Genomic DNA, 18686 nt, shown 5'->3' on the forward strand with positions numbered 1-18686 from the left:
GACGATACCGTACATTCAACATTAGAACTATAGATGAATCGAAATAATAAATGATTAAGGATATTATAAGTTTTTAGTTTTATATTACCTCCGTATTTAATTATAAGATTCTTTTAAAAAATTAAGTTGTCTCTTTTTATAAGATATTTTTGGTATTTTCAAGTACATTAATTATTTTTGGCTTAAATAGGTCTTTCATCCCTGTAAATATAGGTCATTTGAATTTTTGTCCCTGAAGTTACTAATTCTAACAATCTGCCCCTGCAAATATTAATCATTTGACTTTTGATCCTAATTACATCTGATTAGTAACTTCAGGGACGAAAATTCAAATGATCTATATTTGCAGGGATGAAAGACCTATTTAAGCAAGCCACCTTGCTCAATCATCACTTGCCACATGGATACCACATCGCTAATGTCAGCCCACCTCAGCAACAAAACCTAATTAGGACCAAAAATCAAATGATTAATATTTGCAGGGGCAGATTGGAATGATTAGTAACTTCAGGGACGAAAATTCAAATGGCCTATATTTGCAGGAACGAAAGACATATTTAAGCCATTATTTTTTTACCAACATACCCTTATTTATTTTGCATCTTTTTCTTCAATCAACCATAAATATTATCTTGAAAACATAAATTAATTATCTCTTTTAAGGATAAAATTGTAAAAACAATAGTAATTATATACAAATTTAATACAACAACCAACTTTCTTAATCTCCGTAATTTTGACAAAATGCTCCTATATTTAGGGACAGAGGTAGTACTTATTAGTACTTTAACAAATATCTCAAGAGAACTCATTAGTATTCTGTAAAATAGAAATATTTTGAAATTAAAAGTATAAAAATATATAAATTAGTGCACAAAAACAAAACCATTATAAAAATGGGTCTTGTTAACTGGTGCCCTCGGTGCATTGGTTAAGAAATCCATAAATAAAAATTTTGTCTCAAAAATATAAGATAAATGTTATTTTTGATCAAATAATGATTACACAACTTTTTCATTAAAACGTACTTGTTTTGGATACTTAATCAATGTTATTATGGCACTGGTTAACATTCTCCTATAAAAATTTATTGGTTGTCTTCTTATGTGTAAAAAGTAAAAAATAGGACATGTAAATAGGAAAGGAGAGAGTATGTAATTCCTACATCCATTATTATAAGCTCATTGAGGAGGATTTTATTTTTATTTCATTATATTTTTCTTTTCCTGGCTAAGGTTTATGTCACTAAAATTTTTTGGTTTTTAATATATATTTAGTCTACTTTCATTTATAAAAAAAAAAATATAAAGATATATGTTCTCATGAGCTTAGCTCGGTTGAATATAGAGAGAGTATAAGAAACTTTTTTTTTAAATGTTCCATAGTAGGTGGAAAATGATTTAAACAAATATTTATAAGTCAGGGTAATCATCAAGTTATAAACAGATTTTATAGACTCAACTATAAATTTTAAGATGGTTTGTACTAGATTAGTCCATTTTTTAGTTGTTGAAGGACAATTTTTTTTAAAAGGCCAATATGATTTTATATGCTAGATTGGTCTTTGGTTTATGTTTTTCCAACAATTAATTCCACGAAGTAATAAAAGAGACATCGTAGAGAGAAAGCTAGAGAGAGAAGCTCTCTTTCCTCTCTTCTTTCTCTACAGTCGTTCCGTACCCGTTTAAACACCAACAGCCTTTCTTCTTCTCCCTTAACATCCAAAGTCCTCCTCTTAGATGTAGCTGCTTGTGTGGGTGGTGTGTGTGCATTACCGTCGCACCACCTCCACACGCCGTTTGCTACAGTACCTCCAGTGACCCTTCTTCGCCGCGGATGGTTTTGTTTCAGATCTTTGTTTTTCTTCCCCAGCCGGAGGTTCTTCAACCCGTCGATGCTATCGTTTGCATCTCCTTCTTGCAGATCCGGCACTCCAGCTTCTTCTGTCGCCGGTTTCCACGCCGCCAAATTGAGGTTTGGTTCGTTTATGTTTAGGTTATGTTAGGGTTGGTTCGTTTGGTTATTCGTGGGTTTGTCAAATTCGTTGGCTGTTTGGTTCAATGGTTATGTGGTTATTTGTGTTTCTGTTTGTGTTTCCCGCTGTTGCCGTCGTTTACGTTTGTTGGTGTTCTATCAGCGGCATGAGCCTCGCCGGTGGTTGTGGGTCGTTTTGTGTGTTGTCGCTTCTCTTGGTGGTGGTGCGCGGGTTTCTCGATGTTGGGGTGTCGTTGTCCAGATCGGTTAAGATCTTCAGATTTCCCGAATGTTGTTTTGCTGCCTTCGCGTCGGTGCTCTTGGATGCTGCCTTTGTTCGTTGTTTGTGTTATGTGTTGTGTTTGTTTGTGGGTCGACGCTAGGTTGTCGTTTTGTGTCACCGGTGTGCCGCCGATGAGCTGTTTTGTGTCGTTTGTGTTGTTTCTGGCGATCTCTTCCTTTTTTGGATGTTACTCGAAAGAGTTTGGTGCATAAACACTCTGTGTTGGCGGTAGCAATCATTCATGTATCTGGTCGCCGTTGTTGTTTTGTTCATTTGTTCGGGTCTTGTGCTTTTGTTCCGTTTTTCATTCTTGGAGAGGGGCTTATGCTGGTTTCACGTTGGTTTTTGGTTATTGTTCCTTCTTTCTGGTCGTCCAAGCTTCTGTGCGCTTTCCCAACCTCTCCTCGTCGTCGGTTGTAACACCCCGTTTTCCCAACATAAAAATGATCAAAGTATTCACATAAACGGAATGTCACATTCTTTTCTTAAAATCATAAGCTGAATAAATAACTATTTATCCTTTAAAATTCAATAACAAAATCTTTAATACTTCGCAGCGGAATTTATTCAATAACTAAACAGTCTTTGGCACGAAGGCCTCTTCATAAATGTCTCATAAAAATCTAATCTAAAAACATAGTCATAAATCTTCAAAAACAATACGTAAGGAATAGAAAAGCAATAACAAAGTTCCTATCCCGTTACGTATGAGAGCACCTAAAGACACACGTGAGAGAATCGACTCACTTCACAACTAAACTTGATTACCTGCAAGTTACTCATACGAAGAGCAACATTTCCAAGCAGAAGGGGTGAGATTTCACAAAACAATAATATTAAGCATATAATTCATTAATTATATTTAACAACATAAATAATTTCCTCTATTAGTAATAATAATCCTTCATGTAATAATTCTTAATAACTCAATCAACTCCTAAATATCATTTACTTCATATTCATCACATTATAAACATCATCATATAACACATAATAACCAAATCATAACCAACATAGATCATCACATCTTAATCATAATTCATATACAACATAACAACATCTTAATCCTAATTCATATACAACATAACAACATCATTAATTCGTAATAACATTTCTCCACCAAGCATCTCATTAGCAACTCATGAATAGAAGACAACTTAGCAACTATACGTAACATCATCAATTTATAATAATAATTATTCATCAAACATTTCATTATCAATTCATGAATAAAAGACAACTTATCAACTTAACATAACCATCATTAAGTACATTTAACAACTCATAGATAACATCATGTAATCATCATCACTAATAACTTAGACAACACAATATAATCATCATCTCATAATAACTTAAATAACAACATATTCATCATCTTATAAAAATATAACAAAACATAACATAATCATCACTTAATGATAATAATCATATACAATACAATATAATCATCACTTAATAATAATATACATATACAATACAACATAATCATCACTTAATAATAATAGACATATACAATACACTCGAAGATGTGAAGTTAATTAGATATGTATGATTTTTCACGCAAAAAGAGAATTAGAATGGTAAAATACATATATATAGAGTTTGATATGTTCACCTGAAGTGAATTGGTAACTGTCTACCGTTTATTTTTAAGAGGCATATATTCTTTAGACACATATTCACCTCAAGTGAATTCAAGAACTTTTTCATACTTGATTAAGTTAAGTAGCACATGAAAGGCTCAACTTATACGAAATATGTGCTACAATATATTTGTATGGCTCACTTGATAGTGACATATGAAGCTCCCTGAAGGATTTTATTTGTGTAATAGACACTATCAAAATTATTGAAAAGATGACATCATTTGTCCATTTTAAAGATATGGAAAATAAATTTCTTATAAGCAATTTTATGATAATCGTAAAAATATTATTAGAACACCTGATGAGATTCTAAAATTTGTTATATAAAGGTCGATATGAACAAATCTAGTTGATTGCGATGTCACTTGATGTGAGTAAAGATCACGTCCTCAAGAAAATTATGAACAATTTGAATTGGTCAGGTAAGGACACTAATGTATTTTGCTTATTATATATATATATATATATCATGATATTTTATTTTGGGTTAAAGGTGCTTTACCCCCTGTAATATAGGTCATTTGCGGTTTTCCCCCTGTAAAATATTTTTTTTTTGATTTACCCCTTGTAATTTTTTTTTTTGGACTACCCCCATAATAGGTCATAAAATAACGATTTTTTTTTTCTTTGCAGAAATTTTTGTTTTTTTATGACCTATTAGGGGGGTATTCCAAAAAAAAAATATTTTACAGGGGGAAAACCGAAAATTACCTATATTACAGGGGGTAAAACACCATTAACCCTTTTATTTTTGTCATTTTTAGTAAATACAGATATTGCAGCATAGTTAAGCATACAATTTGTATCTTAAAGAAACAACAATATCATCCGATCATTTGAAAATGTTAGCAAGTGGAGAATGCTCTTTGTTAAGGATTATGATTTCACACATACAAGAAAATTGTGATTTGCTAAGGAGACTCTTTAAACAGCTCAATATAAAGATATCTTAAGAGTCGCTAATTTGGAGAAGAGTATGAAGATAGATCATATCTTTTTACAGAGTCACCGCCAAGTAAAGATTTTGAGTAACCAATATAAAAGATTATTGAAATTTCTTCGTTGTCTTTATGAGGGGGAGACAAAAATGTGTTCTACACTCTTTTTCCCTTAACCATGGATTTATCCCACTGGGTTTTCCTGGTAAGGTTTTTAATGAGGCAGATTATGACACAAAAGAATGTTGTACTCTTTTTCCTTCACTGTAATTTTTTTTCCCATTGGGTTTTACTCTAGTAAGGTTTTAATGAGGGATATCCTTGATGGACATCCAAGGGGGAGTGTTATGAATATATATATATATATATATATATATATATATATATATATATATATATATATATTAGTGGATGTCCATCTATAACCCTTCCACATGCTTCTAACTCCCACTAGTAAGTGGGTTGTAATGTGATCATTCATGTACCTATATGTGTCCTATAAATAGGACCTACATTACAATGTAATGACACACTTGTGAAGTAAAACAATATACTCTCTTGTTCTCCCTTTATCCTCTTCTCTCTACTTTTCTATATTGTACAATATCTTGCGATGCTTTGGATTAATTTCATAACATATATATAACTTATAAATTAATATTAATTAGTTGTAAAAATACTTACATCAGTAATAATATACTCCCTCCGTTCCTTTTTAAGTGTCACTTTTGGAGAAAATTTTTGTTCCTATTTAACTGTCACTTTCAAAGTTCAATGCAACATTAAATGTTGTTTTACCAATATTATCCTTAGTTATTTATTGCAGAGAGAGAAATATATGAAATGAGATATTAAATGAATAAGGTCATTATAGTAAAAGTATAGCTTATTGCATCAAAAGTAGTATCAATTGTTGATTGTCTTGATTTGTGTAAAATGTTAAAATGTGACGATTAAAAAGGAATGGAGGTAGTACTTTAGTTTATTTTTGTACACATTCCCTCCTCCAATATTGGGTCAAAAATTTGATTAAAACCCTTAAATACTGCCATCACATAACTACGAGATCACATCACATGAATATGGGAAGTCTTGTAATGTCTCACATGAAAATTATATTTCATAGCATGGATAAGGTTCACATAATGACACATTTCCAATTACACTTTGCTCACATTGCGAGCTAAGGTCATTGCACAGCTAAGGTCATTGGCTTAGGCACTAAACAACAAAATTAGGTCTTGACGTCTTCATAGGAAATGTGCGTATGAATGTTAAAAATTTAATGACTTTGGGTTCATCTCAAGATAAGTTGTAATCTCAAATCAAAAAATTACAAAGTCTCTATACTTTTCTCCTTGCATTTGTAATCAGACTATTGAATTAAAACATTTGTAATCAAATCTTTAAACTTATAAATAATAAATAGCAATTAGTTAGTCCCTAAATTTAGGTATTTTCAATTACAAACTATTTAGGCAGATATTATCATAGACCAACATTATGTGCACACAGGGAAAATATTGAGGAGTCAAGTAAGTTGCAATAGGGAAAATATTTGACTTCATATATCTTAGATATAAGAACATCAAGATTTGGTCTGATTTTCCATCCATGTTTTCCTAGCCATATTAAAAATAGATAAATTTTTAAAGCTCATACCTCCGTTCTCTTTATGCATCAAGAACATGTCCAAAGAAAGCTAGTGTATCCCTCTATTTTGAGCACCGAGGTGACCCCACCAGAAATATTTCATCATTTTCTCAATATCATCACAAAGAGATGATGTTAAAGTAAACATGATCCTAAAATAAATTGGGATAGCTTGAAGCAGAAATTATATTACAACCTCAAGTCTCTATGTGGAAAGACTTTACTACTCCAAGAATTAATTTTCCTCCAACTTAGATCTTTGATTAAACTAAAAGTGGACTTCTTACTTCTTCATATAATCGAATGAAAACTCAAATACTTTACATGTTCAAAGCACCGAATAATAAACTATTTCTACTTATATAATCCCCTTTTGCGAGAATCCCATTTTAACCAATTAATTCTATGATAAGCTTTCCTATTTTCCGTAATTTAGAGTCACATCACCGAACTTCCCTTTGACTTTAAATTTAATATGGTGCTACAATTATTGACCTTTTAGAATTTATTGAATAATTGATGTATCCGGTCTAGAGTATCTATAAAAAGCTATACAAAAAAAAATCTGATTTTTGTTTCTTCAAAGCAAATTAAAATAACTTTTCATTTTCAATATAAAAATGTTTTCTTTCAAAAAATGAAAAAAAAATATTACACATAAATATAAGAAAAATAATTATGATTTTTTATATATAATTTTAAAAAAAATAGCAATAAATCGATGATTGAGATCTCACTTTTTCCTATATGTTACATAACTTCTTGATAAAATTTGAAAAATAATGCGACATATGTTCACGCACAAAAGTTTGATTACATCACATCATAATTCATATGACTGCTCATAGATAACTGATAATGCAACATATGCATGTCTTCCGGGAAGTCACTTAGTTGAAAGTTTCTCTCTTCAACTTCTAGAAACTCGGTTTGAGACCCGACATTAGGAAACAATGTAACATATGGAAGCATTTGCTTACACCTACAATTACATTGTTCACGCACAAACGAGCGATAATGACATTGTTCATGCACACAATAAATTTGATTACATTTTATCATTCTACTGCTCATTGCTAACAAATAATGATGGAAGCATTTTTTTTTAACCTAAAAAGTGGTCGAAATTAACAGATAGGCAATTTAGGGTTAGTCGAAGTTCCCTCAACCAACAATAGGTTAGGCGAGCAATAACACAACCAAACAATGGTTAATCGAATCTTTCTCGAGTCTAATAAATATATGAAGGTCATGTAGACAACATACTTAGTCAAAACTCAACGGAACTCGATAATTAGGAATTTAACTCATGATCCATGTTATATAGTGCCTCAAACTGAAGGAAGCGATGAGAATGGAGGAACGTTATGTGGAGAGATGTGCACATGAGGTTTGCGTCAAGAGATCGTGCCGTGAAATGGAAAGATGCTAGTGTGTTTCCTCAAAAAACGAAAGTTAACACCAGATTTAAGTAATATGTTTTTTCACTTTTTTTTTTAGTAAAATAAACCAATTATAATCATGGTTGATCATTTTTTTAATGAAATTTATCATGGTTGGCTACAACATAAAAATAAATTATACAAATTAGTTGAAATGTATTTCGTCAATACTATGATTAATAAGTGATATCTCATATATTATCTTCCTATTGATAGTTACCTAGAATAATTGAAAATATTATCTTCAACCTTAGCGTGTTAGTACAAGAATCGTTCATACAAGTCCTCTAAGGTTTTGATGATAATAAAGTATCGAAGAACAATTGGAATACTAACATATGTTCAAGTGTGCAGATCCAAGAATATATCTATCATGAGAAAATAAAATATGAAAAGCATCATAAGGAACATGAAAAGCTTAGAAGACTATGGTGGAAGATATGAAGAAAGGTCAACTAGAAGTCAACGTCCTTAGAAGAAGGATACCTCATAGAAGCAGTAGAGTTATCCCAGTAGGTTCTGTGTAGGACATCAAACACAGAATCTGACTGGCATACTTGGATCTGAGGGACCAGGAATCTACGTAAGCTTTTGTCTTATTCTGTGAGTTGCCTCTATCATAGTATCTGATAGAGCAGTTTTTTTTGTCTTTTTCTGTCTACATGTGAAAATAGACAAAGGACCTCAAGAACAAAGAGAATGCAACAGATAGTTCTTCTTTTAGCAAAGGAAATTCAAAGGATCTTCCAACGGAATTATCCATATCAGGCAAAGGGACAACGTTCTTGATTGAAGCTTCTTAACGACTCTATTGAAGCTTCTCCAACGTCTCTCAAGTAACTGCCTATAAAGCGAGTTGAAAACCCGAAGAAGAAGTAACAAGACTCTGCTATTTTTCTATGCCATTACTTTGTCAAATCAAATAATGCAAAACCCTTAGGATTTATTTTCAAGTTTATATCTTAGAAATCCTAAGGAGTCTGTTCAATTGTTCAGTTTACACTATCATTGTTAAATCTAGTGTAAGAACAAATTAACTTGTTTGTAGTTATTCAACATTTTAAAAGTATATCGCCTGCATGCTTGGGTAGATAAGTATCTTGCTGAAACCTTGAGTAGCTAGGAAGTCTCTTGGAGTTTTCCTTAATCAAGGGAAAGTCTTAAGCAGTTGTGCTTAAGCAAATGGAAGTTTATTGGAGTTGTCCTTGAGAAGGAAGTCTTTAGGTAGTGTCCTAGAGCATAAGTCTTAAGCAGGTGTGCTTAAGTATAGGAGTCTCTTGCAATTGTGGTTAAGCAAAGAGAAGTTTCTTGGAAGAGTCCTTGAGCATTTGTAATCATGTGTTATTATAGTGAAATCCCTTGGAAGTGCAAGGGAACTGGACTACTCCTGTGTTGTGGGAGGAACCACTATAAAATTGCATTATATATGATTTCTCTTCCTTTATCTTTATCTTTATGTTCTGTTCTTAATCCGCTACAATCAGAATATGTGTCAAAATTTGCATACTTCAGATTATGACCAAGTTTTAACACACGGAAAAAGAAGCTACAAAAAGCCAACATAATTCAACCCCACTTCTTGTGTGTTTTTCTCACCTTAATAGCGAGCTAGGTTCGATACTCTAACACAAAACAAAATAGTATCTCCCTTATATTTAGCTCAATAAGTTTAGATAAAATGAACATAAAGAATGAAAATTACGGCCCTCATGAATATAGTTAAAATGGCATAAACAGTGTAATATATATGGGTCAGAGTTTCAATCTGGAATTTTCCACTTATTCGTTTTAACATTTATTATTTTAGGTTAAAAAAAGAGTTTTTTTTAAAGGAATATCAAGTCATATATTGATGGTTATCCCAATGGACCTCATTTACACTAAAAGGAGGAATGTCTTCAAGCCAAATCTAATTGGGCTTTGAAATTACATTTTGGGCCAACATACGGGTCGATCTATATCGTGATATACCTATGTGTTTGAACCCAATAGCATTAAATGACCTACCATTATCTTGGATACCTTAAACGAAATTTCCTACACACAGATTTGGGATTTTCTTCCTACCAGGAAGAAACCTAATCACAATGTGCTCGAATCATTGAAACAATTCATAGTCCAAGTCGATGCGCCCTGCACCTCACCTTCTGAATCTCTACATATCACACTTAATCCCTAGGTATTCTCTTGAGATAGATTCACATTTGTGTTGATTTGTTAGACCATGCATTGGGATTTTCCCAGAATTTTAAGTAATGTATTTTAGTAGATCTATTTATAACCCCATCATGTATACATGCTGTCTTGTTGATAATTGTGTCACATTGAACGAAATTGTATTTTATTTTTTTATTTTTTCTTGCATTAGCAAGAGTGTCTTCTTCCTGAATATATCTGTGTTTTGAAGAAAAAAAATCATATTCCTGAAATGCTAAATTCTATAGGCTATAGAAGCTATATGAGTAATTGTTTCATCATGAGTGTTCATAGTAACATTTGAGCTAGTCTTTAAAATCAAAGTTTGTGCAATCTAAAAATTTTATTGTTAGTTTAAGCCAAACCACACCTTTCTAACATATTGACCGTCCATGAACACATGGCTAATTGTCTTAACTTTAGTGTAAAATCTAATAGCACATAAATTCATTAGGTATATCCCTCTGATCTGAGGTTACTTCTAACAACAGAGTGAGTCATTCATAATTCTCAGATCCAATCTTTATGTCATCATCATAAGAAAAATTTATTTAATTTGTGTTTTAGATTAAAAAAATTTGGAGTTTGAATTTTCTCAATTTATCTACCTTGATTTAATATGAGAGAAACAAACATAAGTAAAAGAGTAATGTGACCACCAATAGAGTTCACTTATTAAAATGAGTCTTTTTTTTTGGTCAAGTAGCTTATTGGCCAGAGCTCACACAATTAAACTGTGGAGAAGTGGAGTATCCGGGGTTCGAACCCCGGCTCCTGCATATAATATGCAATATCCCTATCAACTGAGCTAAGCTCACAGGGATTATTAAAATGAGTCTTACTAGTCTTCTAGTTGTATATATCTTTCTTACAAAGTAATAAATAGATGTATATAAACAATAAAAAATTGAAATCTAACCCTTCTCTACATTCAATCCATTCAATCTAAATTGATGAAATGTTTTATTTAGTGGAAAATTTATTGTCCTAATCAACTGTCAAATCCGTTGATACACCACACACAAAAAATGTCATAAATACACTCATTAAATATCATAAGGTATAAAGTCTAAAAATATATATAATAAAATCGTATCTTTCTTCCCAAATTGACCAAGCGGTATATAATTTGCTGATTGAATTTAATTTCTTTTTTTTGGTAGTTTTTTTTTGGATCAATTTATTTTGGTAGTTATTCAATTCAATTCAATTTTTTGGACCAATATTCTTTGGTAGTTCATTGATTAGATTCAATTATTTGTTTAAAGTACATTGTATGAGTTACCTGGTTTTAATAATTTCCATTTTGATAAAAGATAGCTGTTGATTCAATTCTAACCTTCATGCTTATCTCTTATGATATCTACTATAATATATGATGGTAACTCACAGTAAACTTATTAATTCCATAGCACAACAAACACATCATTTTGTGTTCGAAACTGTGTGGATTCTTCACTCATATTAATGTCTAGGTTAGCTTAACTTTTTTTTCTTGCTCCTTTTCTTTTTATTGGTTTCTCTCGTACATTATTTTTTAACATGTTGTATTCACTTTTCATGCATAATGATAGATATAGTTCCTATGTTGCATAGCCCAATACTTATATTGTGAGTGAGTTCTTGGGGCCATGTATCATGGTCTCTTGAGTTGGTCTATTTTTCTTGTATTTATTTGCTAATTAAAAAAAAATATTTGTCTAATGTGCTATGATTATATTGTATTATTTTTTAAAAGGAGCATTATGCTCTCTCAAAAATAAAAGGAGCATTATATTAAGGTTTCCATAGTACCGTATCAAGACCGAATTATATTTATAGTAAAAAAACAAAAAAAAAACACTGAATTATATTTATGATTTTCAGAAATTTATTTGTTGAGTTTATAGTGTGTCTAGGTTAATAATTTATATGTCGATGCTCACTTTCCTATGTCATGCTTATGATTGTAGTATTGAAGAAACTATAATGGTAGTAATATGTGTATATGTACCACAGAGTTTACAATTATTAATTTGATTTCATATTATTTCTACAGTAATAATGAGTCTTGTATTTGATTCCAGAGAGAAAGAAGATAAAAATTTCAAGAAAAGGAAACTCAAATCAACAGTCCGAGTTTTTAAGAAACTCAAAATCAGATGAAGAAAGACAAATTCTACCTTGTGTGAAAAAGAAGAGTTCTACTGCACTAGTTGAAAGAAAAGTTTCAGCTTCTGTAGAGAATCGTCACAACAAAATATTGGTAACAAAAGCTCGGTCGTATGAAGAAACATTTTTGCAAAATTGAAAAACAAAAGAATATTGAGAAAGAAAGAATCTTAAGTTGCAAGAATTACAATGACATATACCGTCCGATGTCAAGTGACCTTATAGAAAAAAAGCTATTTAAATTCCAAAAGTATTGGCGGAACGGTGAACCCGTTCTAATATCTAACGTTCTCAAAAAACGGACAGGACTGAGTTGGGAGCCAATGATTACTTGGAGAGCATTGCGTGTAAATTCATCTTCAAGTGTCAGCTCAAATATACAGGCTATCTTGGCTAGTTGTGAGGTTTGTATTCATAGTTAAATTTCCTTTGGTGATGTTCGTTCTTACACTTTAGAAAAACATGTAGCTTGAATCGCCTATTCGTTCTTAATATTTTAGTACTTTAACTCTATATGTCATGTATATATATTAATTCTAAAATTTAGACCAATATTTATCTCTCTATATAAACCTTTGCAGGTAAAAATTGACACTCGCCAATTCTTTGAAGGTTATAAAGAGGGAAGAAGATATATAAATTTCTGGCCAGAGATGCTCAGGCTAAAAGACTGGCCACCTTATGATGAGTTTGAAAATGTCTTGCCGCGCCATTGTGACGAGTTTATTCATTGTTTGCCATTTCAAGAGTATTGCGATCCTCGATCTGGAATTCTCAACCTTGCTACAAAGTTGCCACCAAACGTCATAAAGCTTGACTTAGGTCCAAAATCTTACATTGCTTATGGAACCAAAGATGAGCTTGGCAGAGGAGATTCTGTTACAAAACTCCATTGTGATATGGCAGACGCGGTATGGTACATTATATTATAACTTTTATGTACTTTCAATGCTATATTGGTGCGACAAGTATAAAATGGTACTCCCTCCGTCCCTTAATAAGTGACACAGTTGATTCAATGACGCATACCAATGCGTAATTTTGAGTTTAAATATCTTGAATAATATATTGGAAAAAATTATGAAAATTTGATATTTTGAAAATACTCATCGAGACGAATCTAACGACATCTTATATGATATTATTTATCTTTGTATATTAGTAGAAAAATATGGTCAAAGCAAATTAGGTCAAAATTGCACATTTTCAAACAGGTCATTTATTGCGGGACGGAGGGAGTACTAAGTTTACTTTATTGTTCAATATTTTGACTCATATAACTGAGGTGAAATTAACAGATGAACAACTTTATGCTATTAAAAAAATAAAAAGAGCACATAAGGCATTTCCAAAATGAATATTGCAATTCTTTTCCTGAACCAATTATTGACAATGGTTTGCATAACATACAGACAACAGTGTTGCAAACTTTAACGTTAGGTTCCCATTTGGTGCTCCCATCGATGAAGTGAGTGTTGATTTCGAACAACGGCCCCCAAATACCGTTTCCTGGGGTCAAAATGGTGACTTAGTTAGGCAGCCACTACTCAGAAACAGGGAAGTTACGGGGTTTTCAACTGACTTCAATAATTTCAAAAGTTCTGCAGAAGGTTTCACTAATGATGTGGAGGATTTATGCTCTCAGAATAAGAGAAGGAAATTTGAAAAGCTAGTTGATTCTATGGGACAAAGGCCTGCAAGTGGAACCTCAAGTATCAAAGAAGACAGACAGTCTTGAGGCTGTCATTGGAGTTCAACGTCGGCATTTGATCAAGCCGAATGTACAAGACAGGCACGTATGCCACCAGATGCAGTGGTAGACGCCAGGGAAATCCAAGAAATGGAACGGCCTTCATGGAAAGTGAGAAAAGAAGAGGTAAATCTATTTTGCTTTCATTATAAAAATATTTTAATTGATGTCTTTGGAAAATATTTTTAAGCATTCAATAGTAGATACACATTTTTTGTATATCTTGCGCTAACGGAATTGATTACATTAGAAGCAATATTTGATATCAAATTGTATTCCAAGGCCACAATGTATGTAGACCGAGTTTTGATATCAAATATGTTAACAATGACTTCTTGGAATACAATTTGATATCAAATATTGCTTCTAATGTAATCAATTCCGTTAGTGCAAGATATACAAAAAATGTATATCTACTAATGAATGCTTAAAAATATTTTCAAAACACATCAATTAAAATATTTTTAGAATGAAAACAAAATAGATTTACCTCTTCTTTTCTCACTTTCCATGCAGGCCCTTCCATTTCTTGGATTTCCCTGGCGTCTACCATTGCATCTGCTGGCATACGTGCCTGTCTTCTATCATCCGCTTGATCAAATGCCAAACGTTGAACTCCAATGACAGCCTCAAGACTGTCTTCTTTGATACTTGAGGTTTTACTTGCAGGCCTTTGTCCCATAGAATCAACTAGCTTTTCAATTTTCTTTCTCTTATTCTGAGAGCATAAATCCTCCACATCATTAGTGAAACCTTCTGCAGAACTTTTGAAAGTATTGAAGTCAGTTGAAAAATTGGAAACTTCCCTGTTTCTGAGTAGTGGCTTCCTAACTAAGTCACCATTTTGACCCCAGGAAACGGTATTTGGGGGCCGTTGTTCGAAATCAACATTCACTTCATCGATGGGAGCACCAAATGGGAACCTAACGTTAAAGTTTGCAACACTGTTGTCTGTATGTTTATGCAAACCATTGTCAATAACTGGTTCAGAAAGAGGGTCTTGTTCAAGATAATGGAGGTCCTTTTGAGATCAAAGCAAAGCTATTTCCAAATGAAGTTCCACCAATCACAGAAGATACATCAGAAACAGCTAGTGCACTTTGGGACATATTTCGAAGAGAAGATACTGCAAAGTTAGAAGCATATCTTAGAAAATATTCCAAAGAATTTAGGCATACTTATTGTTCTCCAGTAAAAGAGGTATTATATTATCACATTTCATCAACGTTTCCGCTTATATTTATTTTTACATGTTTGAGTCTCACTAACTTCTTTTTTGCTTAGGTTGTCCATCCTATTCATGACCAATGTTTTTATTTGACTTTTGAGCATAAGAAGCTGAAGGAAGAGTTTGGTTAGCACATAGCATTTCAAACTTTCTATATTAATTAAATCATCATGTGACTAGTTATTTACAAGAATCTTAATCAATTACAGGTGTAGTTCCTTGGACTTTTGAGCAGAAGCTTGGTGAAGCAGTATTTATACCTGCTGGATGCCCTCACCAAGTTCGAAATCTGAAGGTGTAACATCTCTTATCATATAATTGTAGACAACTTTGCTTTATTTTTGTGTTTAATTATGGGGATTAATTGTGATATTTTTTCTTGAAACAGGTAAAAAAGATGATAATCCATGTTGTTGACCAAGTTGTTCAAGATTTTGAAGCTTTCATTAGATGCTCATCACTGGACTGAAAGTTGCTTTAATCAAGTTGATTCGTCATATCAGATTTAGGCCCTAATTCTTTTGAGTTTTCTTGCAATTTACAAATAAATAACTTTGTTGATGAAAATCCCGAATCACTCGTGACGTAATTTATGTTGTGCCCAAACTAATCAAATCACATAACTTTTCTGTACAATAAATTTCATAATTTTGTAACTAAATTGATGTATAACTACTACTATAAGAGTTATTTTTTAGAGGAATTAAATTCCAAAACCTCATCTGCTTAATAAATTTCTAATTATACTATAATTCTCTAAACTATTTAGAGGTTTTGGTCAAACAATAATAAATTACTTAGAGGTTTTTAAATGAGTTATGAATCTGGATGTGTTTTTTCAAAAGATGTGTTGACAACAAGTGTCCAACTTATTATAGATACACTTCAGTAACTACCTATAGAACATAATTTAATAAATTTAACCGTTGAATATAAAGTTCTAGGTAAATATATCAAACATATAGAACATATGCTAAAACATAGAATATTTTTCTTCCCAAGAACTAAAATATACACATATAGTTACACCTTTAATAACTCATCAAATTTTACTAAAACATATATACCAACAAATGTCTAAATTGTTTAAAGTTTTTCTCCACATCAGCGTTGCACCCTTCTTACTTCGGCGTTCCCTCTGTATTTCCAGTTCATCGTATTTACCGTCGTCGTTCACAGGTTCGTATGTTGGTTTCTTATCGAAGGTCAAGGGCTGTGTAGATTTGGTTGTTGGGTCTTTAGCCACCGTTTTGATCGTGTTGCAGCTCCCCCGTTTTGAACCTAGGAAGTCTGGCGCCGCCTTCTCCAGCGGTGGTTGTTGGTTCTTTTCTTGGTCTGTTCGTGTTTCACTACCGAATTGTCAAAGTTCCGGGTCAGTGATGGATCTACTCCTCCGTTCCAGATATGTTTTGAAGTTTGAAGTCGAATTCGGATCATTCTGAGTTTGAGTTGTGTTATTGTGCCTTATCTCTCTAATTCGTCACTCCTGCTTAGCCTTTGTTCTTCCTCCGCCAGAGCTGAGTTGGTTTTGACAATTATATCGCTTTACTGTATCTTTGTTTTCCTATTTCTATTCCGGATTTGTTGAGGTCCGCAGGCTCAAAGCTTCCAGTTCTGCGATCACTGTGCCAGAAAAGCTAGGGTGCTGCTTTTATCAGCTTCGATATGCTTGAATTGGGACCGAATGGCTAGAAATGGCCCTATATTCATTGTTTGTATTAATGAATCGTTGGCGTGTAAAATTGTTGCCGTGTTGGCGATCAAGTTTATTTGCCATTATAGAAAAAATTTGAGTACAATGTGATACCTCGTCATTCACTTTGTCCGACTTGGAATGTGAGACTCGAAAGAGTCGTTTAGCTTGCTGACATAGATTTCATTGCAAGGCCGTTGATGGTATATATGTGGATACTCTTTGTGTTGACAAACTGTCCATTCACCACACTCTAGACCTCTTATTAAATTTAGGCAATGTTTTAAAACCCGGACCGATAGTCGATCCGGTCAAGGCACTGGGTCATTGGGTCAGTGCTCGGACTGCAAAAATTCACACATTTAAAAAATTATGGAATATATATCAAAATCATATTCACATTAACAAGAAAAAAAACTAAATGGAAAATAAATTTTATGATTATCAAATAAATATGCGAGATATTATTTTTTTAGGAACATGAATTATTTTTATTTTTTTTAACAAACATGAAATATATTTATATCATATATTAATTAACATGTATATATCTTGACCAAAAAATAAATAAAAAATAAACATGTGTATAAATATATACCCGTGAGAAATAAACATTTCGGTTAAATATATATAGTTCATATATATACTCGTAAGAAATAAACGTTTCAGTTAAATATATATAGTTCAAATGGAAATTTAACAAGCAAGTTCACACACCCAAGTGGTAAGTGTTAACAATATTGTGCTGCATGTACATGTTAACAACCCGCCCACCCCTCTAGTTCCCAGTTCGATCGACCAGTCAGACCGGCTGGGTCGATCTGCGTTTTAAAACACTGGTTTTAGGATTAAATAGAGGCATATCCACTAGTGTTATTTTATGTCTTTGTGTTCCCCGTTTGGGTTGAACTACACTTTTGTGTGGATTCATTGGGTTATAGGTTTATGTCCCCTAGTTTTTTTAAGTAGTTTTTTCTTTTTTAATAATATACATGAGCACTTGGCACAAGATTAGAGTATATTTGAGAAATCAGTATTCTCTTTCTTGATGTCATTATGCTCTTGATTTATAAAATAAAAAATAAAAAAAAAATAAAAATAAAAAATAAAGGAGTACTCACAAGTTAAAATATAAAAATAAATTAATAAGATAATTTTGGGACCATAAACTCACTTTGTCAAATTTTTAAGACCTAAACAAAGTTGCAATTATCAGCTATTGCCGCCTTTGCAAAGCCAAAACTGTCATATTCAAATAATCTCTCCATTTATAGTTTTATGCTCAAATAACCATGCCAATTAAAGAAATTCCAAATATCAGTCTTTATGGATCCTCAGTACATAAATGATTAGAAAGGTAGTAAGAAATAAAACTATAAGGATATTTTAAATGAGATTTCAAATGGCAAATCCTAGTAGCAACTCATTTTCTCATTTCAACACAACAAAGACAAACTCATTGCTTATGAAATTTGAAGTCCATTGTTGATTTAATATTGACAGAATTTGCATAGAATCAATTATTTCCTTCAATGTTTCCATACATTCCATCCTTTTATCAACAAAATGAGATTATGGTACCGTTAGATGTGTTATCTTCTTAGTTGTATAAAATGAAATAAAAAACCCTTAAAAATAAATGGGTTTCGGGTAAAACCAGACCCAGACCCAAAAAACCTACTTACCTAATAATGCTAATATTTTTTATCTTTATTTTCATAGAGTAGAA

The 18686-nt window shown here is 32.2% G+C and overlaps 1 protein-coding gene across 1 annotated transcript; it reads left to right on the forward strand.

The window, feature by feature from the left end:
• The first annotated feature begins 14084 nt into the window (after positions 1-14084).
• On the forward strand, positions 14085-15565 carry LOC25502620 (lysine-specific demethylase JMJ25). The gene is made up of 4 exons (XM_024772984.1): positions 14085-14162; positions 15027-15236; positions 15321-15390; positions 15474-15565. The coding sequence occupies exons 1-4, from the start codon at positions 14085-14087 to the stop codon at positions 15563-15565; spliced, it is 450 nt and encodes a 149-aa protein (XP_024628752.1).
• The last annotated feature ends 3121 nt before the right edge of the window (positions 15566-18686 follow it).

The sequence above is a fragment of the Medicago truncatula genome, chromosome 8 (assembly GCF_003473485.1).
Source record: "Medicago truncatula cultivar Jemalong A17 chromosome 8, MtrunA17r5.0-ANR, whole genome shotgun sequence".
In the NCBI taxonomy this organism is placed as follows: domain Eukaryota; kingdom Viridiplantae; phylum Streptophyta; class Magnoliopsida; order Fabales; family Fabaceae; genus Medicago; species Medicago truncatula.

Excerpts from the sequence above, each read along its gene's own strand:
- LOC25502620 (XM_024772984.1), top strand. The coding sequence starts at position 14,085 with ATGCCACCAGATGCAGTGGTAGACGCCAGGGAAATCCAAGAAATGGAA. Across the intron at positions 14,163-15,026 it reads GGAAAGTGAGAAAAGAAGAG|AAAGAGGGTCTTGTTCAAGA; the intron begins GTAAATCTATTT and ends TAACTGGTTCAG. Across the intron at positions 15,237-15,320 it reads ATTGTTCTCCAGTAAAAGAG|GTTGTCCATCCTATTCATGA; the intron begins GTATTATATTAT and ends TTTTTTGCTTAG.